Source organism: Cervus elaphus, chromosome 2, assembly GCF_910594005.1.
Source record: "Cervus elaphus chromosome 2, mCerEla1.1, whole genome shotgun sequence".
Lineage (NCBI taxonomy): Eukaryota > Metazoa > Chordata > Mammalia > Artiodactyla > Cervidae > Cervus > Cervus elaphus.
In genome coordinates, this window is record NC_057816.1 from 3,583,502 (window position 1) to 3,607,691 (window position 24,190).

The window sequence follows — 24,190 nt, forward strand, 5'->3', positions numbered from 1 at the left end:
ACCATCTCATCCTCTGTTATCCACTCTCTTCCTGCCTTCAGTCTTTCCCAGCATCAGGGTCTTTTCCAATATGATAATTCATATTAAAAAACTAGAGACAATTACCTCAAGCAATTTTTAAATGTAAAAACAAAGTGGGCAAGTCTGTGTTTTATAAAATGAACATCATGGAGAAGGAAATGGCAACCCACTCCAGTATTCTTGCCTGGAAAAGTCCATGGACAGAGGAGCCTGGCGGGCTGCAGTCCATGAGGTTCCATGACTGAGCATGTGTGCACGAGGGTGGAGGGAGATGGGTTGGGAGCAATAAAGTGGTAGAACTAAAAAAAAAAAAAAAAAGAACATCAATTTCATGGTTTAAAAAGCTGTTTTAGGACCTACTGTATTAAAAAAAATGGAGAGAAGACAAAAGAATGATATATTTGAGATTGGCCCTGTGTTGGAAATTGCTGAAGCTAATTGATGGGTCATGGGTATTTATTATACTCCTTCCACTTTTGGGCATGTTTGAAGTTTTCCATCATAAAAAATTAAAAAACAGATTATTTTCTGTTAAAATAGAACCTTCTCCAGCAACACAATTCAAAAGCATCAGTTCTTCAGCATTCAGCCTTCCTTATGGTCCAACTCTCACATTCATATGTGACTACTGGGAAAAAAACGATAGGTTTGACTATATGGACCTTTGTCTGCAAAGTGGTATCTCTACTTTTTAATATGCTGTCTAGGTTTGTCATAGCTTTCCAAAGAGCAAGCATTTTTTAATCTCATGGCTGTAGTCACCGTCTGCAGTGATTTTTGAGCCCAAGAAAATAAAACCTGTCACAGCTTCCACAACAAGGCATTGGCATTCACATATTTTTAAAACAAAAGTTTCCTTTGAATTGTCTTAGTCATAAACAGCATCCCTATCTCAACAGCCTCTGAGCAGCAGCTCTGAAAGTAAGGAAGCACGCCACTGATCAGGAGACGTTGAGCTCTCTGCTGAGGCGGGGAGGGCGCCTCACCGCGGGTCTCCTGATGGGAGTCAGAATCGCTGCCCCCGGGAGCCCACGTGTGACGCTCTGCAGTTCAGGCCCAAGAACACAGATGCGGTGGGGACAGTACTGACGCCTGAGGCTGGACCTGGGATCCCCCCTCCATTTCCTGGAGGGTCCACATCGACGTGTGACCAACCCCTCCGGGAGACCTCTCTCAGGACTCGCTAACGCGAGCCTCCACCATCGCCCTTTCCTGATGCGCCTTCTGTCACAGCACATCTGCGGTTCTCCTCCTGCCAGGGGCAGCCACCCCACACACACCGTGTCTGGACCAGCAGTCTGGCACGTGGGGCTCCAGCGCCTCCTCCAAGGCGAGCGGGCTGCAGGCCTGGGCGCCACGCCTTCAGCTTCACGGGCCCGGGCTGGCACCTCAGGCCTGTCTGAGGGGCACTCTAAGGCCCGCCTGGACCCCGAGCAGCTCCCTGGACTGGCCGCTCAGAGCCACAAGCAGCCTCCTCGGATGTGGGGAACCCCAGGCCCCTGCCCACCGCCTACGGGCGACCACCTCTGGCCCTGCTCCTGAGGAGGCGGGTGCCCAGACCAGCAGATGGGGCCACACACGCACACACTCGCCGGTAGACGGGGCGGCAGCCCAGACGCGTCCTCCCCGCCAGCACACGCACCCGCTGCAGCTCCTGGTTCTTCTCCTCCAGCTGGGCCTCCATCTGCCGCAGCCTCTCCTCGATGTTGCCGTGCCTCTCCTCCGCCTGTCAGCCAAGAACAGCGTCAGTCCCGCTCGCAGCGACCCCGTCCTGACGGCACGCGGGCTACGACATGTGGGCTGGGACAGCAGGGGTGGCAAGCGGGCCATGCTCTGTGCGGGCCACTGGCCCCGGGTTCGCGGGGGGCACGCCCGCACGCCCGCTCACGCAGCCTGAGGGGCTTCGCGTGTGACACGTGGGTGACGGAGGGTGCTGGTGACCGGCTCGTGAGAGGAGATGTGCTCCCCCCACCCCGGGCCCCACACCCGCGGCCGCTGCGCCCCCTCCTCGGACTGCGTGTGGCGCGCCAGCGCGGGCAGCAGGCAGCGGCAAGCGCGGGATGCGCGAGGCACACGTTCTACCTTCCTAAGCTGGGAGGTAAGTTCGAACAGTTTAGCCTCCTTAGTGGCAGAGCTTCCAGAAGACAAAAGGTCAGACTATAAGGCCGACCAGGGGCAGACAGCAGAGATGCAGGGGGAGAGAAGAAACCGGGCCTTGAGAGGGAGATCACAGGCAGACGGGTGCCCCCTGGCGGCTGTCAGTGACCCTGCCGAGCGGGGTGGGGGGGTCTGCGAGCGCCTGACACTGCCCGGACGCTCCCGACAGCCGCGCCAGCACAGACCCGGCCCGCCCCTCCGTGCCCAGCCAGTGCCCACCAGCAGCACGGGGCCATGCCTTTCCCTCCAGAAGGACGGGGTGGCCAGCTGGCAGTGCGGACAACGCCCCCAGCAGCTCCACGTCTCCAGGACACGGCCTCTCACCCACGGGCTCCTGAGGACAGTGAGCTGGGAGCGGGGCCCCGGGTCTGCTCGTGCCCCGCCATGACTTATTCAAAAGTGTATCAATAAAGACTTAAGAGTCTCCTAAATGAAAATGGGATTTTCCTAGATCTGAGAAGAACTATTCTACTAGGGCTTTGAGCTGCTGACTGACTGAACTCCTGAGCAGCAGTGACTCGGAGCTGAAGCGGCCTGGGGACACAGAACACGGACAAAACGGAGGGAATTAACGTAGGGATGACACAGAAGCACGGACTGTCCGACACGCAGGGAGCGCTCCCATCTCAGATGGGCAGCACGACCCCCGCACCCACGTGGACTGAGCAGCAGGGGAAGGGGCATGGTGGGATGGCACGGGAACAGGCCTTCCCCGCGGCTGCCCTTCGCGGACTCAGCGTGGCCAACCTCTGCGTGCACCCGCCCACCCCACCCCCCGCCACCAGGCCTGGCCCCTGCAGACCCAGAGCGGCGCCTGGGAGAGCGCGGCCACCCTCTGCACCATCCCCCCCACCCCCGGACCCAGAGCAGCACCTTGGAGAGCGCGGCCACCCTCTGCGCCAGCTCAGCCTCCACCTCGGGCAGCGTCTCCGCCCTCCGCAGCGTCTGCTGCAGCTTCTGCTCCGCCAGCTCCAGGCGCTCCTGCAACTGGCGGTTTTTATCCTCCGTCTGCAAAGCGAGAGCAGAGCGTGGAAACGGCCGAGTTGCTGAGACAAAACCTAAACGCACGTGTCTACTGGATTAGTTCTGTTTCGGCAGCTGCGTCACGGTCAATTTTTCTCTCAGTGTTCCTGGGCTTGGTCTCAATGGGCAGAACACCTCCCGCCAGAGTATTTGCTTTTCCTAAACATCCCCAAAGAAGTCTTTAAAAAAAAAAAAAAGTTCTTCTATATTAAAGGAGATCAGCTTTCTGTAGAAGCTTATTCATTCTTGTTGACAAGTTAAGGGAAGAAAGGTTCAGTACTGACCCTTCTTAAAACATCACCAGAATCATCATTTGAAGGGAACCCTACCGACCACAGAGGGCCACGGGCATCTGAGCCAAAACACAGCTTCCATTTCCACTGAGATCCAGACCTGATATGTGTGCCTGGTGAAATGTCAGTCAACTAATATTTGTAAACGCACCATTATTCTTTTAAAAGAACTTCTTACTCTGAAAAACTTTCAATGTAGATAATTTAGATAGATTCTTTTTTTAAAAAAGAAAAAAAAGTTAAATTATCCAAAAGCTCAGGTTCCTGAGAGGTTAACGTTTGTTTCTAAGCAGCTTTCTTATTTTTTCTGTGTGCGTATTACTCTATGCACATACACAAACAATATGATATGCTTCAAAACCCTCAGAAAACAAGAGCATATGGTATATAGTATTTTCTGATCTGCCTTTTACAGCCATTACTTTGTACATCGTAATGCTCTTAATTAGCATTCCACATCATAAATTTCAGTGGCTTTCTAGTATTTTATTTTTGTGTTGGGGCCAATGATACACTTTGGCACACACCAGGCAGACTCACTGTGCTTTGGAGCAGCCAGGTTTGGTTTTCCTGGTTGAGTCCTGATGATCTGAGACCCCACGGAAACAGGAGCGGGTGAGGCTCAGCAAACACAGGAGGTGCAAACCCTACCAGTCTGGAGCACTGAACCTGCCCTCTGTCACAGGGACCCCGGTTCCCAGCAGGCAGCCGCTGCCATGAAGGTCCCTGCTGCTCTCTGCTCTTTCAGTAAAAGCACTAACGAGCCAACAGATCCACATTCAACTAAGACAAGAGTCAGGCGTGGCATTCCACAGAATGGTTAATTCAAACCTGTAAGTTGCAGTCACCCCCAACTTTTAGAAAATGTATTTCCTTCCAGTTCAGCTGATTTACCATGATGTACATCCACACTTGTGAACGCAGTACTTTAGGGTCATAAGAACTTTACACTGGGACTTGATTTCCAACGTGGGAGTCACATGAAATGGTCTTTACTTTCCTTCCTCAGTAACGCACTACTATAAAAGTCAGGTACAGTTCAGTAAAGGCCATTACCTGTCGATGCATAGAATCCTTATTTGCGATTTCATTTTCAAGTTTATCGTTGAGGTCGTGCACAGAGGTGGCTTCGCGCTGTGCGGCGAGGTAGCGTTTCTCAAGGGTAGTGATTCTTTCCTCCATATCCTCCTTCTGGGCCATGGCCTACACCGGGCATTGCAGAGGAGAAAAGGTAAGTCATTATCATGGAACGCTCCGATACACTTAAGGGTAAAAAAGCTGGGCTAAATCCTAACTTTCAAATCAAACATAAAGTTAGCGTCCTCAAGATTAAAGTCCTCGACATGGCAGTTTTCTCAGACGTGAGCAAAAACGCGCCTACCTCAAATGTCACATTTGCCATGATTGGCACCCATCTGTCTTAACGTTCTGCCCGGCCACTCGGTTTGCCAAGCTTCTTTTCTACATAATAAACCCAAACAACAAACAAAAAGTATACTAAAGTACCCTGTTATTGCAAGAGTTCCAGGAAGGAAGGTAAGAAGTCAGGACCTCTGTCTGCTACACCATACAGGCGGGCTTGACCAAGAACAGGGAGGGACTTTCAACAGATCCAACAGGGAGCTCTGAGGCTCGTTTCCTCAGATAAAAGTTGGAAAAATCTCATGCAATTTCCTCAAAATTAAAGTAAGAATATTAACAGGTGGAAAGAGAAGTCCAAGTTTAACACAACTGGAAGCAGCCTTCTCAAGCCTAGTTCTTCTAAAGCAGAGTCACACCCTGTGTACGACGCGCTCAAACCAGGACCAGGACTTGCTGTAGTACAACTCCTGCCCGCCAGCTCAAAATCCATTTCAGGTCCTCCCTGGTCACTAAGTAACCAATGTGGGCAAAGTCTGAACACGAAAAGTGAGAGGTCTTAAAAACGCTTTTTCCAGAATTCTCTACGTATTAAACTCTGCCACCTAGTCTCCTCCTATTGCCAAAGAGTAGTGTGAACAGGTTATACAAACAGGTGCAAATGTTTCTGTTTTGAGTTCTCACACAGAATTACTCACACCAAGCTACTAAACAAGTACAGCTGCTGTAACACGTGTTGGAGGGGTCCTCTCCGAGAGGGTCTCCCGGGGGAGGGGAGGGCAGGGTGGGCGCTGTCTGTCTGCGTACAAAGGCGAGGGGAGGCTCCCAGGAGGAGGCCGGGGCCCCCAGCACTCTTCTGCTTTCAGTGACCGTGAGGTCGTTTCTCATGAATCATGACCCCCGCAGACATGACCGCCAGAAACGCCATGATTCTACACGATTACACAGCACGGGCCTGAGGATCCGGGGGTGAGCCCACGCCACGCGACTTGTCTGACCGCCGCTACCGATGTCACACATGCCTTCAAGGAGCGGAACCTCCGAAAACTAGAGAAGACGGCCAGGCAAGCTGCCTCGGCAGAGCGCACACAGCATGCTCCCATCTCTGCGAGAGAACGGGCGCCACAGACGTCACCAGGCTCGCCTCAGTGAATCAGAAGGCAGTTTCAGCATCAGCAGGAACACAGGCGACAGGCAGGTGGGGCTGAACTGGGAGGCGGGGCTGACACACACACACTGCTGACCCTACGCGTGAACTCGGCAGTGAGCAAGGACCCGCTGCGCAGCCCGGGGACGCCGCTCGGCGCTCTGTGGTGAAGTGAATGGGCAGGAAACCCAAAGAGAGGAGCACGCGCGCACACACACACACACACACCACACACACACACACACACTCGGCGCTCTGTGGTGAAGTGAATGGGCAGGAAACCCAAAGAGAGGAACACACACACACACACACACACACACACACGCCACTCGGTGCTCTGTGGTGAAGTGAATGGGCAGGAAACCCAAAGAGAGGAGCGCGCACACACACACACACACACACACACACACTCGGTGCTCTGTGGTGAAGTGAATGGGCAGGAAACCCAAAGAGAGGAACACACACACACACACACACACACACTCAGCACTCTGTGGTGAAGTGAATGGGCAGGAAACCCAAAGAGAGGAGTGCACACACACACACACACACACACACGGCTGATTCACTTTGCCGTACCACAGAAACTGACACAGCGGTGCAGAGCAGCTACACTTCATAAATGAATGAATGGATGTTTCAAAACGGAACACACTGGGCCCCTAGAACTTGTAGAAACGCGGAGTCCACACCCAGGATGCAGCACGTCCAAGGGCCGCCCTCGTGTTGGCGCACTGCCCACAGACCACCTGGACCCGGCCTCTCTGCCCCAGAGCCGCAATGCAGAGGCGGGGAGGCGGCCGGTCGCGGCCTCAGCGGCGCTCTGCTCTCGCTCACGCAGCCATCCCGAGGCTGAGATCGCCAGAGGAGCAAGGGACCCACATCCCCCTCAGGACAACAGAGACGGCCGCTGTCACTCACTTCGCGGACGTCCCGCTGCAGCTTCGTGTTCACTTCCTCGGACTTGATGAGGTCCTTCCGGGCCGTGTCCAGGTCCTCCTCCAGCTCCGTTACGTGGGCAGACAGGGCTGCCAGGCGCTCCTTCATCTGGCTCTGCTCCCGCGACTGCTTGTCAATGACTTCCTGGAGCTCGATCACCTTGGCCAGGTCTTCCTCGTGGCTCAGAGAGCCGTCGGAGGATCTCTAAGGGGGAAAGGAAGCCTTAGACGGCCGTGTTTCGGGAGGGAGGGAACACAGCACTTTCGGGAAATCGGTGAGGTCAACCCTGCCTTCTGTGATCTGGGAACTCACAGGACCCTCACGGCCGCTCTGACCTACATGGTGCGCTGGTGAGAGGTTCCCAACAGCCCCGCACAGACTGGATCCTAAACCAAGAACCGGACAGAGCATGAGGACTTGCCTTTCCATTGGCGCTCGGCGTGTTTTCCTGCTCGTGATTTACATCAAGCACCCCGTCCGTTAGTACCTTTTTCTGGTTATTCTGCTCTTTAAGAATCATCAGCTGAAACCAAAAAATTGAATGAGAGTAAAGCAATAAGTAAAGACAGCAAAACTCCATTTGGAAAAACTCTAAACTGAAAACACAACATAAAAGGAACATACGTGGTGATGCTATCCATCCCGATACAACGAGGGGATTAGAGTCAGAATCCACCTTCTACTGGACAAAGGGGCACTTAAGAGATTCAGCTCTGAACCACGAGTCTGGTTTACGAGTCATTTAAATAACCCGGACGGGCGGGTCCTCAATCAGAAAGGTAAATGACACCTGACGTCCACCACTACAGCCCCCATACTTTTTGAAACGGAAGGGTAGAAATGACACCCGTAACTGAAATTGCACGATGGCTGACCAGGCTCACCTCTTTGTGCGTTGCACCTAGTTCCTCTTCTAACAAACTGCACCTTTCCAGCGCCACGCGCAGCCGCTCTCTCACCTGGAACAGAAGGCGCCGCATCACCGTTCATGTGTGTGTTCACGTGTGCTCACGTGTGTGTGTACGTCAGGGCCCCCTCACTGCACACGCATCCCGATACGCAGCTACGGTAGCGGAGCACCTTCAATGTCTCTCATTGATCTTAACATCAAGGAAATCCGCTTGTTAACAGCTTTCAATTCCAAGTTTGAGAGAAAACATGTTACTTTTAATTCTACTACCCAGTTCTCAATTGCAAATTGATATACAGAATATAATAAATCTTGAGACATTTGTGCCAACTAATACTTTTCAACTGGGGGCTTCCCAGGTGGCTCAGTGGTAAAGAATCTGCCTGACAGTACAGGAGAGCAGGTTCGATCCTTGAGTAGGGAAGATTCCCTGGCCGCCCACTCCAGTATTCTTGCCTGGAAAGTCCCATGAAGAGAGGAGCCTGGTGGGCTACAGTCCACAGGGTCGCAAAGACTCGAACACGACTGAGCATGTACACAGGCCACACTTTTTAACCACATAGACCTCTGTGACTTCTTACAGAAAAAACGTTACTTACAAGAATACAAGATGCTCAAAAGTCAACTAGTTACACAAACACGTGCATCGTCCACCTAACCAGGCAGCAAGTGTACAAACCCAGGAGGGCCGGGAGGCTGGTACCTTCTCGTCCAGGGCCTTGTGGTGCTCGAACAGTGACTTCAGCGCCTTGAGCACCTCCACCTCGCTGGACACGCCGGCGGGGGACTGCGCCTGCCGCTTGACCACCGTCATCCGGAGGGACCGCTCGTGCCGGGACACCAGGCACTCCAGATGCTCCAGCAGCAGCTGCAGGGCGGGGCCAGGGCAGCACCTTCAACCTCATGCTTGGACCCGGGGCCAATAACACCCCTCAGCCTCACGCTACGGCCAAAACCGTGCTAAGCAAGTCGGAATCCCGCCAGTCCCGTCCAAAGTTAGAGTGGACTTCCCTGGTGGCCCAGTAGTTAAGACTCCACACTTCTGCAGGGGTCATGGGTTTAATCCCCATTCGGGGAGGTAAGATCCCACACAAAGTGAAGCGTGGACAAAAATCTGAGTTAAGAGAAACCCCCCTCAAATGTACTAAAATTACATTAGCTCTCATCATAAATTTGAAGCGAGGTATGAGAACGCTGAACTGATCCACCCTGGTCTGCTCAGTGGGAAGATGTGAAAAATGAGCTGAAAACCAGAGTTCAAAGACAGCAACGCAGAGCCCCGCAGCAAGCCCCGCGGGGCAAATGTCAACACGTGAGACCCCCCTACTGACCCTGGTGTTGTTCCTTTCTGCTTTCAGCTCAGCGATTTCCTCTTCTCTTTCAAGAAGCTGCTCCCTGCATACATTTAGTTCTTTAGTAAGTGCTGCGAACTCCTAGAAAACAGTTAAATGAGTAAGTAACTAAATGTAAACACAAATTAAAGAGACCGAGACTCTGAAGACTGACCCTGTCAAGCCTCATCAGGCTCCCTCCACACAAAGGATCTCCCTGCCCCTCCGAAGAAGAGGGGGTCCGCTGACCCCAAGACTACAGAGACCACCACAACTCAGACCAGCCTTCAGCCTCCACCTCGACCTGGCAGGCCCGCGCCAGGGGAGAACCCGGAATCCAAGCCTGCCTTCTCCAGACCCAGGGAAGTCTGAGATGCTTTCCTAAACATAAATCCTAACAACAAAGTGGATGAAGAGATCCTTAAACGACACACAGACAAGTGGCCTAGAACCCTGGGGAGAGCGAGGAAAAACGTAAGGTCCACATGGCCGCCAGGCTCTGGAGCGCTCCCCTGGGAAAGGCTGATGGCACCCCAAGGCCAGTGTTAGCCTGACTCCACTGAAGTCACCCGTCATTCAATAAGCTGGGTAAAATGGTAAATTCATGCTATACGTATTTTATCACAATTTACATGCGTGTGCACACACACAGAACTCTTTGGAGACAAGGTGGCCCCTAAGTGCATCGATCAGCTGCAGAACGTGAACAGCCCTTCACACCAGGATTTCCGCGCAGACTGGCAAACACAAACCTCCAGTCCCGCTGGGAAGAAGCAATCCAGCGTGTCCTCACACCAGACAGACTCTGCCCACGTGGCACGGGCACTGAGCGTCATGGCTGGGAAGCGGGCAGGGAGGGGAGCCCCGGGGACTAGTCTCCTCTCCACGGCCCCCCAGGAGTGAGGGACAGATGCAGACGCTGTTCTCCGAGGGGGGGATGTCTACGGGAAGAGCAGGCTTTTGAAGGGAATGCTAAATGTCCAGTTTCAGACAAGCTTCAGCTCAGATGTACTCAGGCCTTCAAGCAGTAGTGTCAAGTCCAGGGACCCCCAGCCTAAAGTCCTAGGAGACACAGGCCAAGGTGAGACCGAGCAGCAAGGCGCTGAGCGTGGGCGAGAGGAGCCGAGGTTTGAGCCCAGCGAGAAGCCACTGCTGGGAAAGGAGAGGCGCCGGCCGGGGAGGCTGGGGGAGGCCAGGAAGGAAGGTACCAGTTCAGGAGTCAGGAGCCCTGCGAGGAGCGGCCAGAGTCAACGGGTGCCTGGAGAGGGAGTCCCTGACTGGTCAGGAGAGGCTCTGCTGAAGCGGAGGCACACAGGGGCCGGGACCACAGCAGGTCAGCAGCCCCGGCAGGGCCGAAAGCCCAGTGGACAGACGATGGGGGGGAGGGCAGCGGGGAGCACACGCTCGCTCTCAGGAGGGACTCTGCAGTCAAGCGCTGAAGGCAATCGGGCAACGGTTACAGGAGACGCAGGGTCAGGAGAGCCCTGATACAGGATGAGCTGACGATGGGGGCCCGGGGCAGGGTGGGAGCTGAGCGGGCAGAGGGCGCCTTTCCCGGGCGCACGGCTCTCCCACGATCAAGGTCAGATCCATGGGCCCAGATCCAGACGAACAGTGAGCTGGTGGGGGCGCTTTCTGGAAGTCCTGCTTTAATCTCTCCCAATTTCACTGAGAAAACAGATGCCTCTGTGCTGAGAGGAAGGGCGGGTGAGACTCACTGTGGGGGGCGGGAGGCAGCCGTCATGGAGCAGGGCGGGACGCCTGGGCCGTGGCCGTGGGCCTTCCAGTAGACTGCGGGCCGCGTGGACGGGGGCTGACGTGACAGGAGCAGGCTCCCACCGGGTGAGAGGCGTGCGTGTGTGCCTGTGTGTGTGGGAAAGGCTGCAGAGGCTGTGATGGTAGTGGTCTGCGGCGTTGCCGTGGGGGAAGACAACTGGGGAGACGTGGGAGGCCGAGGGACCAGGCATCGTGGGGGGTGTGGCGAGCAGGCCCCGGAGGCGCGACTGTGCTGCTGTCTCCCCACTTCCACTCGCAGAGGACCCTTCCCCGCATTCCCACCAGCGCCCTTTTTTTTTAACCCCTTCATCACCAGACGCAAGCCTTATCTCTTATACACAAAGATTCCCCGAACAGCGCCAAACTGTCTTCATTCCCCTATGAAGAGGCTATCTAATTCCCATCATTTTGGCTAAATACAAGTGCTTCTTACAATGAATCCAACAGTTAAAACCGTTCTGTGAAACACCACTTTGAATACAGTAGAAGACAAATGTATAGGACTTCACAATTATTTTCACTCCTTAAAGAAAAACTCTTCTCTTTGCTCAAAAGAATTCAACTGAAAAAAAGTATCAAAGCAAATTAAACTTAGGAGTTTAGATAAACATTAGACAGGAAATTCCAAAGTTTAAGATTCCAAAAGCATGTTCATATGTGCACTGCATTTGTATTATTTTTGCAGAAAAAATTAGGAGAGCCTGAATAAATTCCAAATATGTGCAATAAATGATCTACACAATTTCCACGATAAGAACCTAATTGTCAGCATTCAATTTTTTTTCTCTTTAGAAAAAAATGTTTGTTTAAAAAAAACTGTAAGCCAGTTAAAACTGACATTCTATTTACTGTAATTAAAGTTTGAAGTTCACCCTTTGAAAGTGAACAGATATAACAATCATTGGAATATCTTCCGTTTAAAATGTAAGTCTTTACAATACAGATTTGCATTTCCATTTGACATTTTCTAGGATTGAGACCAGGGAAAATAACATCCAATCATTAACATCAGTTTTAAAAAACCTGATTTCACATAATGTGTTAAAATGCCAATACTCATCATTTCTGGGTCTGGACAACAGGATCAGGTTACTCAAACCAGACATGACTGGTCAAAGTCCACAATCAAGCTGATTTTACACTACGTCCTACAGATGGGATGCGACATTTGGCTTGGGAAGTGACGACCCTGCTCTCTTCCCAGACACGGCAGGAGGACTCGGGTGGGGGGTGGGGGGGGGGCGGGGAGCGGCAGGGTCTGGTCAAAGTCCACCCTCATGGGGTCCCAAACCCTTCCGTCTCCTGCCCGCACCCCATGTGCTTCACCTGACCACCCTGGGTCACACACAGTTCTACACCTTCTAATCTCTAATCTCCATCAATAGTTCTATTTTTTAATTACTTATTATTTTTGCTAACCTGCTGAGCAAAGAATAAAGCTCCACTGGAGGCAAAAAGTGTATGTCCTCTTAGTAAAGGGACATGGAGTGTAACAAAGGATGGAAATGGGGTCTAATTCTTAGGAAACCAAAATGAACACCTGAAAACTGACTTGCAGAGCTCACTCAGATCATCTACCAGCCGCAGCTATTTGCCAGTCAAGTGTAAAACTAGATTAAATTCTGAATTCAAAGATAATCAGAGGCTTATATATTCAAATGAACCAGCAAATCACATATTTGAAACTCCAATGTATTGATTAAAAGTTGCTTAGAAAGGTTATGTGTAACTGTTTATATTGTGACCTAATGATGGGAGGATGACAGAGGGACACTTAGAAAGAAAAAGACCAACTTTACACGTGTGCAAAATATGAGTCACAAGTTCACTCAGTTCAGTTCAGTCGCTCAGTCGTGTCCGACTCTTTGCGACCCCATGAACTGCAGCACGCCAGGCCTCCCTGTTCATCACCAACTCCTGGAGTCCACCCAAACACATGTCCATCAAGTCGGTGATGCCATCCAACCATCTCATCCTCTGTCGTCCCCTTCTCCTCCTGCCTCACTCTTTCCCAGCATCAGGGTCTTTTCAAATGAGTCAGCTCTTCGCATCAGGTGGCCAAAGTATTGGAGTTTCAGCTTCAACATCAGTCCTTCCAATGAACACCCAGGACTGATCTCCTTTAGGATGGACTGGTTGGATCTCCTTGCAGTCCAAGGGACTCTCAAGAGTCTTCTCCAACACCATGGTTCAAAAGCATCAATTCTTTGGTGCTCAGCTTTCTTCACAGTCCAACTCTCACATCCATACATGACCCCTGGAAAAACCATAGCCTTGACTAGAGTTGGCAAAGTAATGTCTCTGCTTTTTAATATGCTGTCTAGGTTGGTTATAACCTAGACATAACTTCCAAGGAGTAAGTATCTTTTAATTTCATGACTGCAATCACCATCTGCAGTGATTGTGGAGCCCAGAAAAATAAAGTCAGCTACTGTTTCCACTGTTTCCCCATCTATTTGCCATGAAGTGATGGGACCAGATGCCATAATCTTAGTTTTCTGAATGTTGAGCTTTAAGCCAACTTTTTCACTCTCCTCTTTCACTTTCATCAAGAGGCTCTTTAGTTCTTCACTTTCTGCCATAAGGGTGGTGTCATCTGCATATCTGAGGTTATTGATATTTCTCCCGGCAATCTTGATTCCAGCTTGTGCTTCTTCCAGCCCAGTGTTTCTCATGATGTACTCGGCATATAAGTTAAATAAGCAGGGTGACAATATACAGCCTAGACTTACTTAAAGTCATGAATGTGATAGCACTGGATTTTCAATTACTGATTATTTGCAAGCAGAGAAAAATGCATAAGCAGTTCAAAGGTCCCAATACATGTGATTTTTCTTATTTCTAAGAATTGTTGTTGCTGTTTAGTTGCTCAGTCGTGTCTGACTTTGCAACCCCATGGACTGCAGCATGCCAGGCGTCCTTGTCCTTCACTATCTCCCAAAGTTTGTTCAAACTCATGCCCATTGAGTTGGTGATGCCATCCAACCATCTCATCACTTGTCGCCCCTTCTCCTACTGCCATCAATGCTTCCCAGCATCAGGGTCTTTTCCAACGAGTCGGCTCTTCGCATCAGGTGGCCAAAATAGTGGAGCTTCAGTTTTGGCATCAGTCCTTTCAATGAATATTCAGGATTTCTAAGAATGGAGACTGACAAAATTTATGCTCATACATAGCATTTGGCAATTAAGTAATGGAGATTGTATAGTCTGAACCTTAAAAAACATGGTGCAGAGCAGTACTGCAATGTGATCTCAATTCAGTTAAAAGCAAACACAATCTTATACGTACACACACACACACACACACATGTATTTCTTATATATATATATATGTATATATATATATAAGAAATACAGATGGCTACCCACCAAACTGCTATGCAGATTATCCACTGTGGCTGGGAAAGTAGGCTGGAAATGGAAATTCTTTTTTATTTTCAATTAAGTATGCACTCTCTTTGTATTAAGAAACAGAAAACAGGGACTTCCCTAGCGGTCCAGCTTTCGCTGCTAAGGGTTAGGGTTAGGGTTAGGGGGACACTAATATCCCACAAGCTCACGGCCACAGACAAATAAACAAATAAAGTAAAAGAATGGAATTAACAGCCCAACTTACACACACACACCCCCCAAAGGCCAATCCTCACTTCTTTCTTCCCTTTAAACAACACTAAACCTCAGGGCATGAGCAGAGCAGGGGCTGCCCGCGTGGCCGTGACTCACCCAGACCCTCCTCCCATGCCTGTGTCTCAGTCCCGCCCGCGCCCCTGCCCTCCCGGGGCCACTGCAGGGTGCCTTGGCCTCACTGCCCGGGCTCCGCGCTCACCCGCCCGCCCTCCGGGGGAACAGCTGACCCGTCTTCCTGCTCTCTTCCCCTTGCCCTGGTCCCGTGTTCTCCACTCAGAACCGCTGTGCTCCGGGGGCTCCGTCCGAGGGCCCCTGTTCTCCCTACACACGCAGTGCCCATCTGACCTGTGTCAGGCCTCCACCCCCAGGCTGGGCAACCGTCCACCAGCCCCCTGTGCGTCTGTCTTAAGGGTCTTCCTCATCTCCCTCCCGGCCCCGCCCCCAAGTGAGCCAGCTGCCGGGACTGCTGAGGCTGCCGACTGGACCTCCACCCGAAGCTGCCAGGCTGCATGCGGCCACCTCCTCGGCCTGGGCCACTGTGCCCTGCCCGCAAGAAACCCTGACCCGTCAGAAGTCACTGCCTGTCACCCCTTCCCTCCAACCTCTGGCAGCCACTCATCTGCTTTGTCTCTAGGACTTGCTTGCTTGCTCCTCACACAGACCAACGTGCACGCTTGTCCTTGGGGGCCTGGCTTCCTCCATGCAGTGTAACGTTCTCAGGGTTCACACACGGCACCGTGCGGGCCACCGCTTCACTCATTTTCACGGCTGGACGATGATTCATCACGCGGGTGCAGCACGTTCTGTTCACCCACTCAACTGTTTGCGGACATCTGGGCTGCTCATGCTCTCTAACGATGAGGTTGGTACAGAAGTAATCACGGTTTTGGATAGTAAACGTTAAACCATTACAACTAGGCTCAAACACACCTTTATTAATCAAAATAGGAACGATTACAATCAACACATTTTTGCCAATGAGAAATAAGCTTGTTTACTCCTGTAGGGTAAAAATCCATGCTTTGGGATTCAACGAACTCTTGGAAAGCATTTTCTGCCTCCTGCTGGTTGTGGAAGCGTTCTGCCTGCAAAATGTTGTTGAGATGCCTGAAGAAGTGGCAGTCAGTTGGCGACAGGTCAGGTGAATATGGTAGATGAAGCAACACTTCACAGCCCAATTTGTTCAGCTTCTGAAGCGCTGGATGCCCAAAGTGCAGCCAGGCACTGTGGTGGAGGGGAGCTGGGCCCGTTCTGTTGACGGACGCCAGCTGCAGGGGCTGCAGTTTTAGGTGCATCTCATGGATCTGCTGAGCGTGCTGCTCAGAGGTAATAGTTTCGCCAGGATTCAGAAAGCTGCAGCGGATCAGATGGGCAGCAGACCACCAATCAGTGACCATGCATGATCTTTTTTCAGTACAAGTTTGGCTTTGGGAAGTGCTTTTGAGCTTCTTATCAGTCCAACTGCTGAGCTGGTCTTTGCAAGTTGTATAAAACCCACTTTTCATCAGATGTCACAATCCGATTGAGAAATGGTTGTTGTTGTGAAGGATAAGAGAAGGCAACACTTCAAAATTTTTTTTTTTTTTTTAATTTTTGGTCAGCTCATGAGGCACCCACTTATCAAGACTTTTCACCTTTCCAATTTACTTCAAATGCCAAACAACCGTAGAATGGTCGACACTGACTTCAATGACTTCTCATGTCGTTATAAGAGGATCAGAGTCAACGTCAACTTGTGATGGCCGGCCACTGCGCTCGCCCTCAAGGCTGTCGTCTCCTTCACGAGCCTCCTGAAGCAGCGCTGAGAGCAGCAGTGACGGCAGCAGCCCTGAGGGGGCTTAGGGCGGAGCGCACACACACACTTTTGCAGCAGAGACAAAGGTGCACACGAGAAAAGTCTCCCTTCCGGGGCCCTGTCTGCTCTTCCACACAACAGGTGATTACAGCTATGTGTTCCTTGCATGTGTATGTATATATGTATGCCAACAAATACATGCACTTCCCCTCCCTTTGCTTTAGTTAGGGACATAACCTAAAGATGTTTCCCCATCAGTCCATAAAGTTCTTTTCCTTTGTCATACCTGCAATGACTGTATATACCAATGAATTCAGAATCGGTCACTTACCTTTGGTGCACCTGCTGATGGACATTTGTGTTTGTGCCGCCGATCTTCTGCTGTTACAAACAGCATGGCAACAAATGACCTTGCACATATGTCATTTTGCATGTGTGCCAAGTTTATCTGTAGGATAATCTGAGAAGTTCTGAGTCAAACTGACGTTTATTATTTTAATGGACACTGCTAAACGATTCCTCATGGGCCAGCAAGGTGTGAAAACATCTGTTGTTCTGAAGCCCCGTCATCCTGGGTGTTATTAAACCCTGGTGTCAGTGTTTCTTTTCTGGATCCACCCTCCTCCTTTCTCACCCATCACACACGAGTCTCCAAAACCTTCTTCTGGGCTAGCCACTGGCTGCACGCCCGCCGCAAGCTGTGAGCAGGAGGCACCACATTCCCTGCAGCGCTCCCACACTCCCCGGACCCTCTCCGGGCAGGGGATTAGCTGACGTGTCTCTTACAAAGGAGGCTCAGCTTGTTGGTGAGGTTATTGTACTTCCTCATTTTCTCACTTGACCACGTGTAACATGAATGCCACTTTATCCTCATTTCGGTTACTGTTATTTTTCTTTGACCAAACACAAGTGAGGTTGGTCTGTTTTCACTTATCCTAATATATCTGGACGTTCCTATATTGTTTTACAGAATGGCTTCTGACCATGTTCTCTTAAACGGAAACGCTCACTGGCGGGAGTACACACATCTGACTTACACGGTCTTTCAGTGCAGTCATGCCCAAGCACTCAGATAACAAACTATTTTACTGTAAACAAATGCTAAAAATTCACTTTATGTTACAATTAGGGTAGGTACTGATTTCTTAAACTCATGTGTTTAGGTAGCTTTTTAAATGAATGTAATTGTACGAGAAAACAAATTATAACTTAAACTATAGTAGGGGCTGGGGATGTGTGTTTACACGGAGATGATTCACTTGCCGTACAGCAGAAACTAACACACTGTGACGTGATTACGAGTCAGTAAAATATGATGAATGAAAAATATCATGAGAGGAGCTGCCGGATCGCCCTGAGGTGCACACAGGAGCAGGCCTGCCGGCTCAGAGGGGCACGCTAGCTCACTCTCAGTGCTTCTAGTGCCATAAACCACAGCGTACTCAATACACACTAGTTCTGCCTCTGTCATCTCTCTGGACATTCTGTACCTTACAGGGTTTGGAAGCCTTAACGAAAAAAAGTAAAGATCACAGACGACTCTCACCACGCCCCCTGATGATGGGCTGCTCTGCACAGGTTCGGCCGGCGTGGCCTTTACAGTCCTGGGTAGATGAGGATGGCCTCACTGCTTTTTAAGCGTGAAACTTCACTTGCAGAAGGAAAAAGGCATTAATTTTGCTCAAATGTTACCACCATTTCTCCACTTAGAATCGTTGCCGTTTCTAACCTCACGGTAATAAAGGACAGATTAAAATATTATGCTATTACAAAACAGTAAAAATAACCATAAACCTTTGATTATTTGGTTGGATATCCAAATTATTTATTATATATTACATATATAGTATACATGCCCAAATATAAGGCAATTTCAAGTACAAAGCAACTCCCCTAGCTTCCCATTAAGACAACTGCCAACCGGCCGGCCACTTTAACATACACTTTTAGGAAGGCAGGTTGAACAGTCAACTCTGACTCAGGCATGGTCCTGCATGTTTATGAAAATAGATAAAACGACTTACTCCAGTCGCACGTGAAGTTTCTGTGTCTAGCAAGCTTGTATTCTACCTGTGGTCACGTCGCATGGACTGAACACACCTCTGAGAGACTTTACGCTTTCTGCTCTCTGTTGCGACCACGGCGGGTCTCCCTTTGGGGAGCCATCTGGGAAACACGTGACACTGACCACCACGCATCTCATGTTAAGGCAACAATGTGGGCGCTGCACGGCCCCGGGCGCTCACCGCTCCCTCGCCCCCACGGCCACGCTCCAGGGCCACTGGTGGTCCCGCCACAGCCTCCTGGCAATGGCGCCGCCATGAAACATGGGCAGATAAACGTCCGGAAGGGGTGGGAAGGACAGCGTCCGAGCACCCTGAACCTGGAGAGGAAGCCGACGCCACCTTGAAGGAAGGGCCGCGCTCGGAGGAGCAGCCCCGCCCAGTGGTAAGGCGCCGTCAAGCCGCCCCCGCCCCGGGCACTGCTCCCGGGCTGCCCAGGATGTCACAGCTTAGCAAGTCTCCACAAAGCTCTGTGGTTGCTCCAGGTTTTTCTGATTTACTCACAATTTTAGAATATTTCAGGCTTGTCATTAGCTGCCATAGTGCCTCAATTTTGCACCACCCCCCGAAAAAAAGCCACAATCAATTCTTTTACTTGGGTTTAAGCAGGAGAAGGGGGCAACAGAGGATGGGATGGCCTCACCAACTTAATGGACAGGAGTTTCAGCAAACTCCAGGAGACAGGGAAGGAGAGGGAAGCCTGGCATGCTGCAGTCCACGACGTCGCAGAGTCGGACACAACTTAGCGACTGAAGAACAAAGTGGCACTCTGTGAAATTACTTTATGACTTTATTAAATGGGAATATCTGAGACACGTAGGCGCCTTCAGGCCCTGCCTTCCAGGGCCCTCACAGGTATCAGCAAACAGTTGCACAGAAAGGCTTATAAGACAGGACCTGCTCTGTTGCCCTGTGAGACTGCAATGTTGGCAGGAAGAGAAATTTCTACCACGTTCCCAGCAGGTACTACTGAAGAGCAGCTCTCTGACTTGCAACAGCGTCAGCGAACACTGCTCCTGACTGTGCTCTAGAGCGGCAACGTGGCTCTGGCCAGCATGGAACAGACACGGGACCACGACTGAACGCTCAAGCCTCAGCACACAAGAGACCGAGGACGGCTGAGTGGGCCACTGTCCGGATACACCAGACGGAAGGCAGGGATCTCGGAGTGAATCAAAGGACGCGGGACAAAACCATAACCCAAAGGGCTTTCTTAGGGAGTTCCTCCTGGGGCTCTAGTACACCCGGTCAGTAAAATACAAGTTTAAGAATGAGTAGCTTCAGAGGCTGCATGGCTACATTTATAGCATTTCCTGAAATTCTGCTGACAAGTCAAAGACACACAAACGCTTCAGTGTTTAAGGCCATATACCCAAGGCTGAAAGTAATAAGTACAACTGAACTTGAAAAAGGCTTTTGATTCTCTGTCATGCAGTTTTCTTAACAAGAATGACATTGGCTACTGGAAAACCACGGAGCTGATTGGTGGAAATGATACAGATAAAGGGTTTATTGTCCATACAGCGTCTCACTGCCCGCAGGGCCTCCCCTCAGCCTGGCGAGACCCTGTCCGCCCGTCAGGAGTCTCCCCCAGAGGCTGGCAGACGACCGGCTCTGCCCCTGGTCACCCCTTTCCTGGGCGCCACACTCGCCAGGCCTTGATCAGCGGGTTTCCTCCCTCCCCCACCCCGTGTCACAGCCACAGGCTCTCCGGCTGCCTGACCGGGGCCTCGGGCCAGGCTGGACCACTCACCTCCTGGTTGAGGCTCTCCCAGGCCTCCTGCAACATTTCACTGCAGGGACCCTAGTCTACTCTGCGGAAGATGGAGTCCCCTCATTGTTGAAAACTCAGCCCCTGCGAAGAGCCGGGCACCACGCAGGTGTATGGGCGGTAGCTCCACATGGAGTCCGGGACACACCACCGCCGACAGCAATGGTCACCACTCTGTAACCTCCCTCATCTCCTGTGGGTCTGTGTACCCCTGTCCCGCAAACCTGTCTGACCGGAGTCCCCTGTTACAAGTTCCACCCTTTAATTTAACAAGAGGATACCTCAGAATGAATCAAAGGCCCAGGGACACAATCCTAACTGAAGCTACAATTACGTAACAATATAGCCATGGGTATACAGTTTTTCCTCTGTGGCTCTATTAAGCTTAGCAGACAGAAACACAGCCTGAAGAATGAGTTGCCCTGTCAGTTCAGACAAATAATTTACTGCACAACAACAACTGTTTCTGAGGCACTATACTAAGTACACGTAAGGTTAAACATTAACGGCAATAACTTTATTTTCAATTAATGCTTTATAGTTTTCAAAATATTTTCATATATTTTATCACATTTTATTCTCAGCCACCCAGTAAGGCACTCACAGTGACTTCCTTTTACAAATCAGAACACATAGGCCCAGGCAGGTTAGTGAAGTGCAAAGGTCACTGGGTTAATAAGTGGCTTGGAGGGGAGAACCGAGTACAGACGTTATGTTATCTGCAGGAGAAGATAACCAGGTGAGCACCAGAACCAAGCCCACAGGCAGCCCAAGCTGCCCCCACCTGCACTGGGGGGCGCGGGGCGGGGGGCGCGGTAAGGGGTCTGCAGACAGACGTCTCACGTGTGGTGAGCGCCGCCAACCCCCTGCAGGTATCACAGCGGACGCTCCATGCGACTTCCCACCAAAGCTGCCGGTAACACTGGGAAACAGAGAACCCGTGTTCTGTAGATGACAAAACAGTCTCAGCAGTGAAACACCGTGGCTGCGATCGGGATGCTATTAAGCTGAGGACGTGAAACAGGTGCGGGGGGTGGAGAGAAGGAAAGACTGGGTGGAAAAGAAAGAAATCACTCAACAGCAAGTGAAGAGGAAGGGACTGTCACAGCCAAGCAGGAACAACACCAGTATCCCCACAAGGAAAGCGGAAGGGCGGCCACACGCCCGCAGGAGACGATCTCGTGGTCTCTCCTGCTTCCTCACGCGTGGCCTTGGGACATGCCCACCCCTACTGCTTCATCTGCTTTTTTCTTAAAGTTGAAGGCATTTTAAAAACTGGAGAAAAGATCAAAAGAATAAAAAGTCAAGCCAGCCCCAGGCAGCAGAGTCCATCATAACCTCCAGACGGGGCAGCCCCTGAGGCACAGCAGAAATCAGAGGTGTGAGGAGACCACCCAGGGCTGGCCTCGGCCGTGAGACAAACGTGGGGTTTTGAACAAGGGAGTGGGAAAGGCGTTCCGGGAGAAGGGACGTGTGCAGGCCATGGTGTGAGGGCAGGGGAGCAGGCTGGACAGACTGGTTCGGCCAGGAAGGACAAGCGTTTATGGAGGGAAACGGTGTGGGAGCTGAAGGAAGCCGGGACGCGGGCCGGGAGTTGGCACCCCAACAAGGAGCTGAGCCTGGCCTCTGCTGCCGGGGAGGGCACTGCACACAGCCGAGGCTCGGCTCGCCCGGGAGCTGGGCGGAGGGGGCTGGGCGGGCTGGCAAGGAAGGGCAGGAGGCGCCCCGTGAGGCTCAGCACCCAGGGCCCACGCCGGGGAGCCAGGGACCGGAAGGAAAGAGCAGCAGTGTTAGCAAAGAGAAACCGAGACTGGGCCGCGTGGTCCTGGAGTGGAGAGCGGGCGGAACATGGAGGCGGGCAGCGGCGAGGCCGGGCGGCCGGCACAGCTCTGCACACGGGCCGCGGCCACGCACCGGCCGAGCCCAGGGCCTCGGCGTGTGATGCGTCCCGCCCTCGGGGCGGAGGACACAGCCGTGCAGTCCCCTTCGAGGGGGCATGCCGGCCCGCAGAGGTGGACCACCTGAACCTGTTACAGACGAGGGGCAGGAGGCCAGGATGCTCGTGTGTTCGCCAGACACGAGAGGAACACTTCTGTCCTAATGAAAAGAATCATCCCGCTGCCTGGGGGTGGCAACGGCTTCCTTTCCCTCAATGCTCTCCACAGAGGCTTTCCTAACTTGAAGAAACGGAACCTAACACCGGCCACTGGGCGCGGGAAATACACAAAGGTGGGGACACGAGCTCCCTCTAAATTATGGATGATGTTTAAAGGGACCATAAACGCGGATTACATGTATCAGTATGTCTATTATCATACAACTTCCAGTGAGATAACCTTAAGACGAAGTTAACTGAAGCAACACCGGTAGAGTTTCCAAAGCACAGGAAAACACACATTCCAAGGCGACACCAAGGAATTTCACTTCTTAAGGGAAATGAAACTGAGCAGCAAGATGAGGTATTAGCCTGAAGTTGCTCACTGAAGGTACACCAGAAAGTGTCTCACTTCCTGGCAGCGCCGGGCCCTTTTAGTGCAAATAGGCAAGTACTGGACGTCCAAGGTTTGGACAAAGCAGGCACAACCTAGCAGCAGGAATGCGCTTTCAGGGAACCACTTCATTCATTGTTAAACTTTTTGGGGACGAAGAATTTCTATGGTTTGCACAAGAAAACAACCTTGGAATGTACATTCTTTCCAACTTAAACCCTTTGTTCTAACCACCCACCACCTTTTCCCCACATGGGCCTTTGGACTGCTCAGGTCATCAGCAGGCACCCTGCTACACACACCAAAAAGGCAACACTTCTCGATTGCGAAACTGTCTCCTGGAAATGGAGTGAAGGTCATCAGGAACAGGAAACACAGAGAGAGAGAGAGAGAGAGACTGGCAGGAGGAAGAAAACCCCAACCCTGATTTCAATCTCCATTCTCTGTACTCTCTGCTCTCTGGCGGGAGGTCAGGGCAGAGGAGAGCTGGACACGGCCGCCATCCCTGAGACCTCCCGCCAGGAGGAGGCCGCGCCATCTGCCGCCAAAGCAACTGTTTTCTTCCACTGTCAGTACCCACGATCAGGTAGTTGCCGCCTGCCACCTATTTTGGCCACCCAGCGTCAGAGGCCCCACCCTCCAGCTGGGGGGTGCTCTGCCCTTGAGGAACAGCACGTGACCCACAGGAGGAGCTGGAAGCACCAGCTGCCTGCTGTCCCGGCCTCTCCCGCAACTGGGGTCAGCGCAGAAGAGCCTCAAACTCACCCATCACGGGCCTGGAGCTCAGACTCCGGCCGGAAAGCCGCAAGCAGCGTCCAGAGGCGTGGCCATCTGCAGCTCCGGGCAGCGATGTGGGCAGTGTGGGTGTGGTGTCCGGATAGGCAGCCTCCCCAGAGCCTCGCACGGCAGCACGGGGCCCGAGGCCTCCAGGCCCGGCCCTCCCCGCTTCCCCAGACACTGGAAGGTCGCAGGGGCTACACAGTAACTTACTTTCTGGGTAGATCACGCAGGTGGTCTGTCATTGAGCCCCCAGACGGAGCAGGCTCATTTCACTCACCACGGAGTTCACCCACGTTTCCCAGCAAGAAGTGTGAGGGCATGTTAAACACGCCGCTGCCTCCCGACAGCCCCCCTCGAGGACGCACCGGGGCAGGGACGGCTGCTGCGCACACCGCGCATCTTCCCCAGCTTGCGCCGTTTGCTCGCTTCCCTCCCTTCCCTGCCGGTCACAGCTGACCCCCCGCTGTGGCCACGTTTCCTGGCACCCCTCGGCTTCAGCCTGCAGGCGGCCAGGCGGCGCTGGGGAGGCTCTGCGGAGGCTCAGGGCAGCCGCGCAGCCCGCAGGGAGGGCCAGCCCTGCCCCAGCTCCTCATGAGGCCTGACCTCCGAGGCACACGGACCCAATGGCGGCTCCCTCCACACAGGCAAAAACTAACACGTTTAAAACAATCCTCTCAGTCTCCCTCCCATCACTTGATTCCTGGCCCTT

At 52.1% G+C, this 24,190-nt stretch overlaps 1 protein-coding gene across 7 annotated transcripts in view; it reads right to left on the reverse strand.

Annotated features, from left to right (window-relative positions):
- Positions 1 to 24,190, reverse strand: part of PPFIA1 (PTPRF interacting protein alpha 1) — a 77,875-nt gene that overhangs the window by 37,215 nt on the left and 16,470 nt on the right. For 6 of the 7 annotated variants that reach the window (XM_043924218.1, XM_043924204.1, XM_043924228.1 and 3 more), the window contains exons 3-10: positions 9,181 to 9,282; positions 8,553 to 8,717; positions 7,824 to 7,898; positions 7,361 to 7,462; positions 6,922 to 7,143; positions 4,551 to 4,697; positions 3,052 to 3,186; positions 1,664 to 1,747 (exon numbers count right to left, since the gene is read on the reverse strand). In XM_043924218.1, coding sequence (XP_043780153.1) covers positions 1,664 to 1,747; positions 3,052 to 3,186; positions 4,551 to 4,697; positions 6,922 to 7,143; positions 7,361 to 7,462; positions 7,824 to 7,898; positions 8,553 to 8,717; positions 9,181 to 9,282 — 1,032 coding nt within the window. Of the gene's footprint in view, positions 1 to 1,663; positions 1,748 to 2,103; positions 2,179 to 3,051; positions 3,187 to 4,550; positions 4,698 to 6,921; positions 7,144 to 7,360; positions 7,463 to 7,823; positions 7,899 to 8,552; positions 8,718 to 9,180; positions 9,283 to 24,190 lie in introns of all 7 variants that reach the window. The other variant, XM_043924231.1, reaches the window with a different exon arrangement.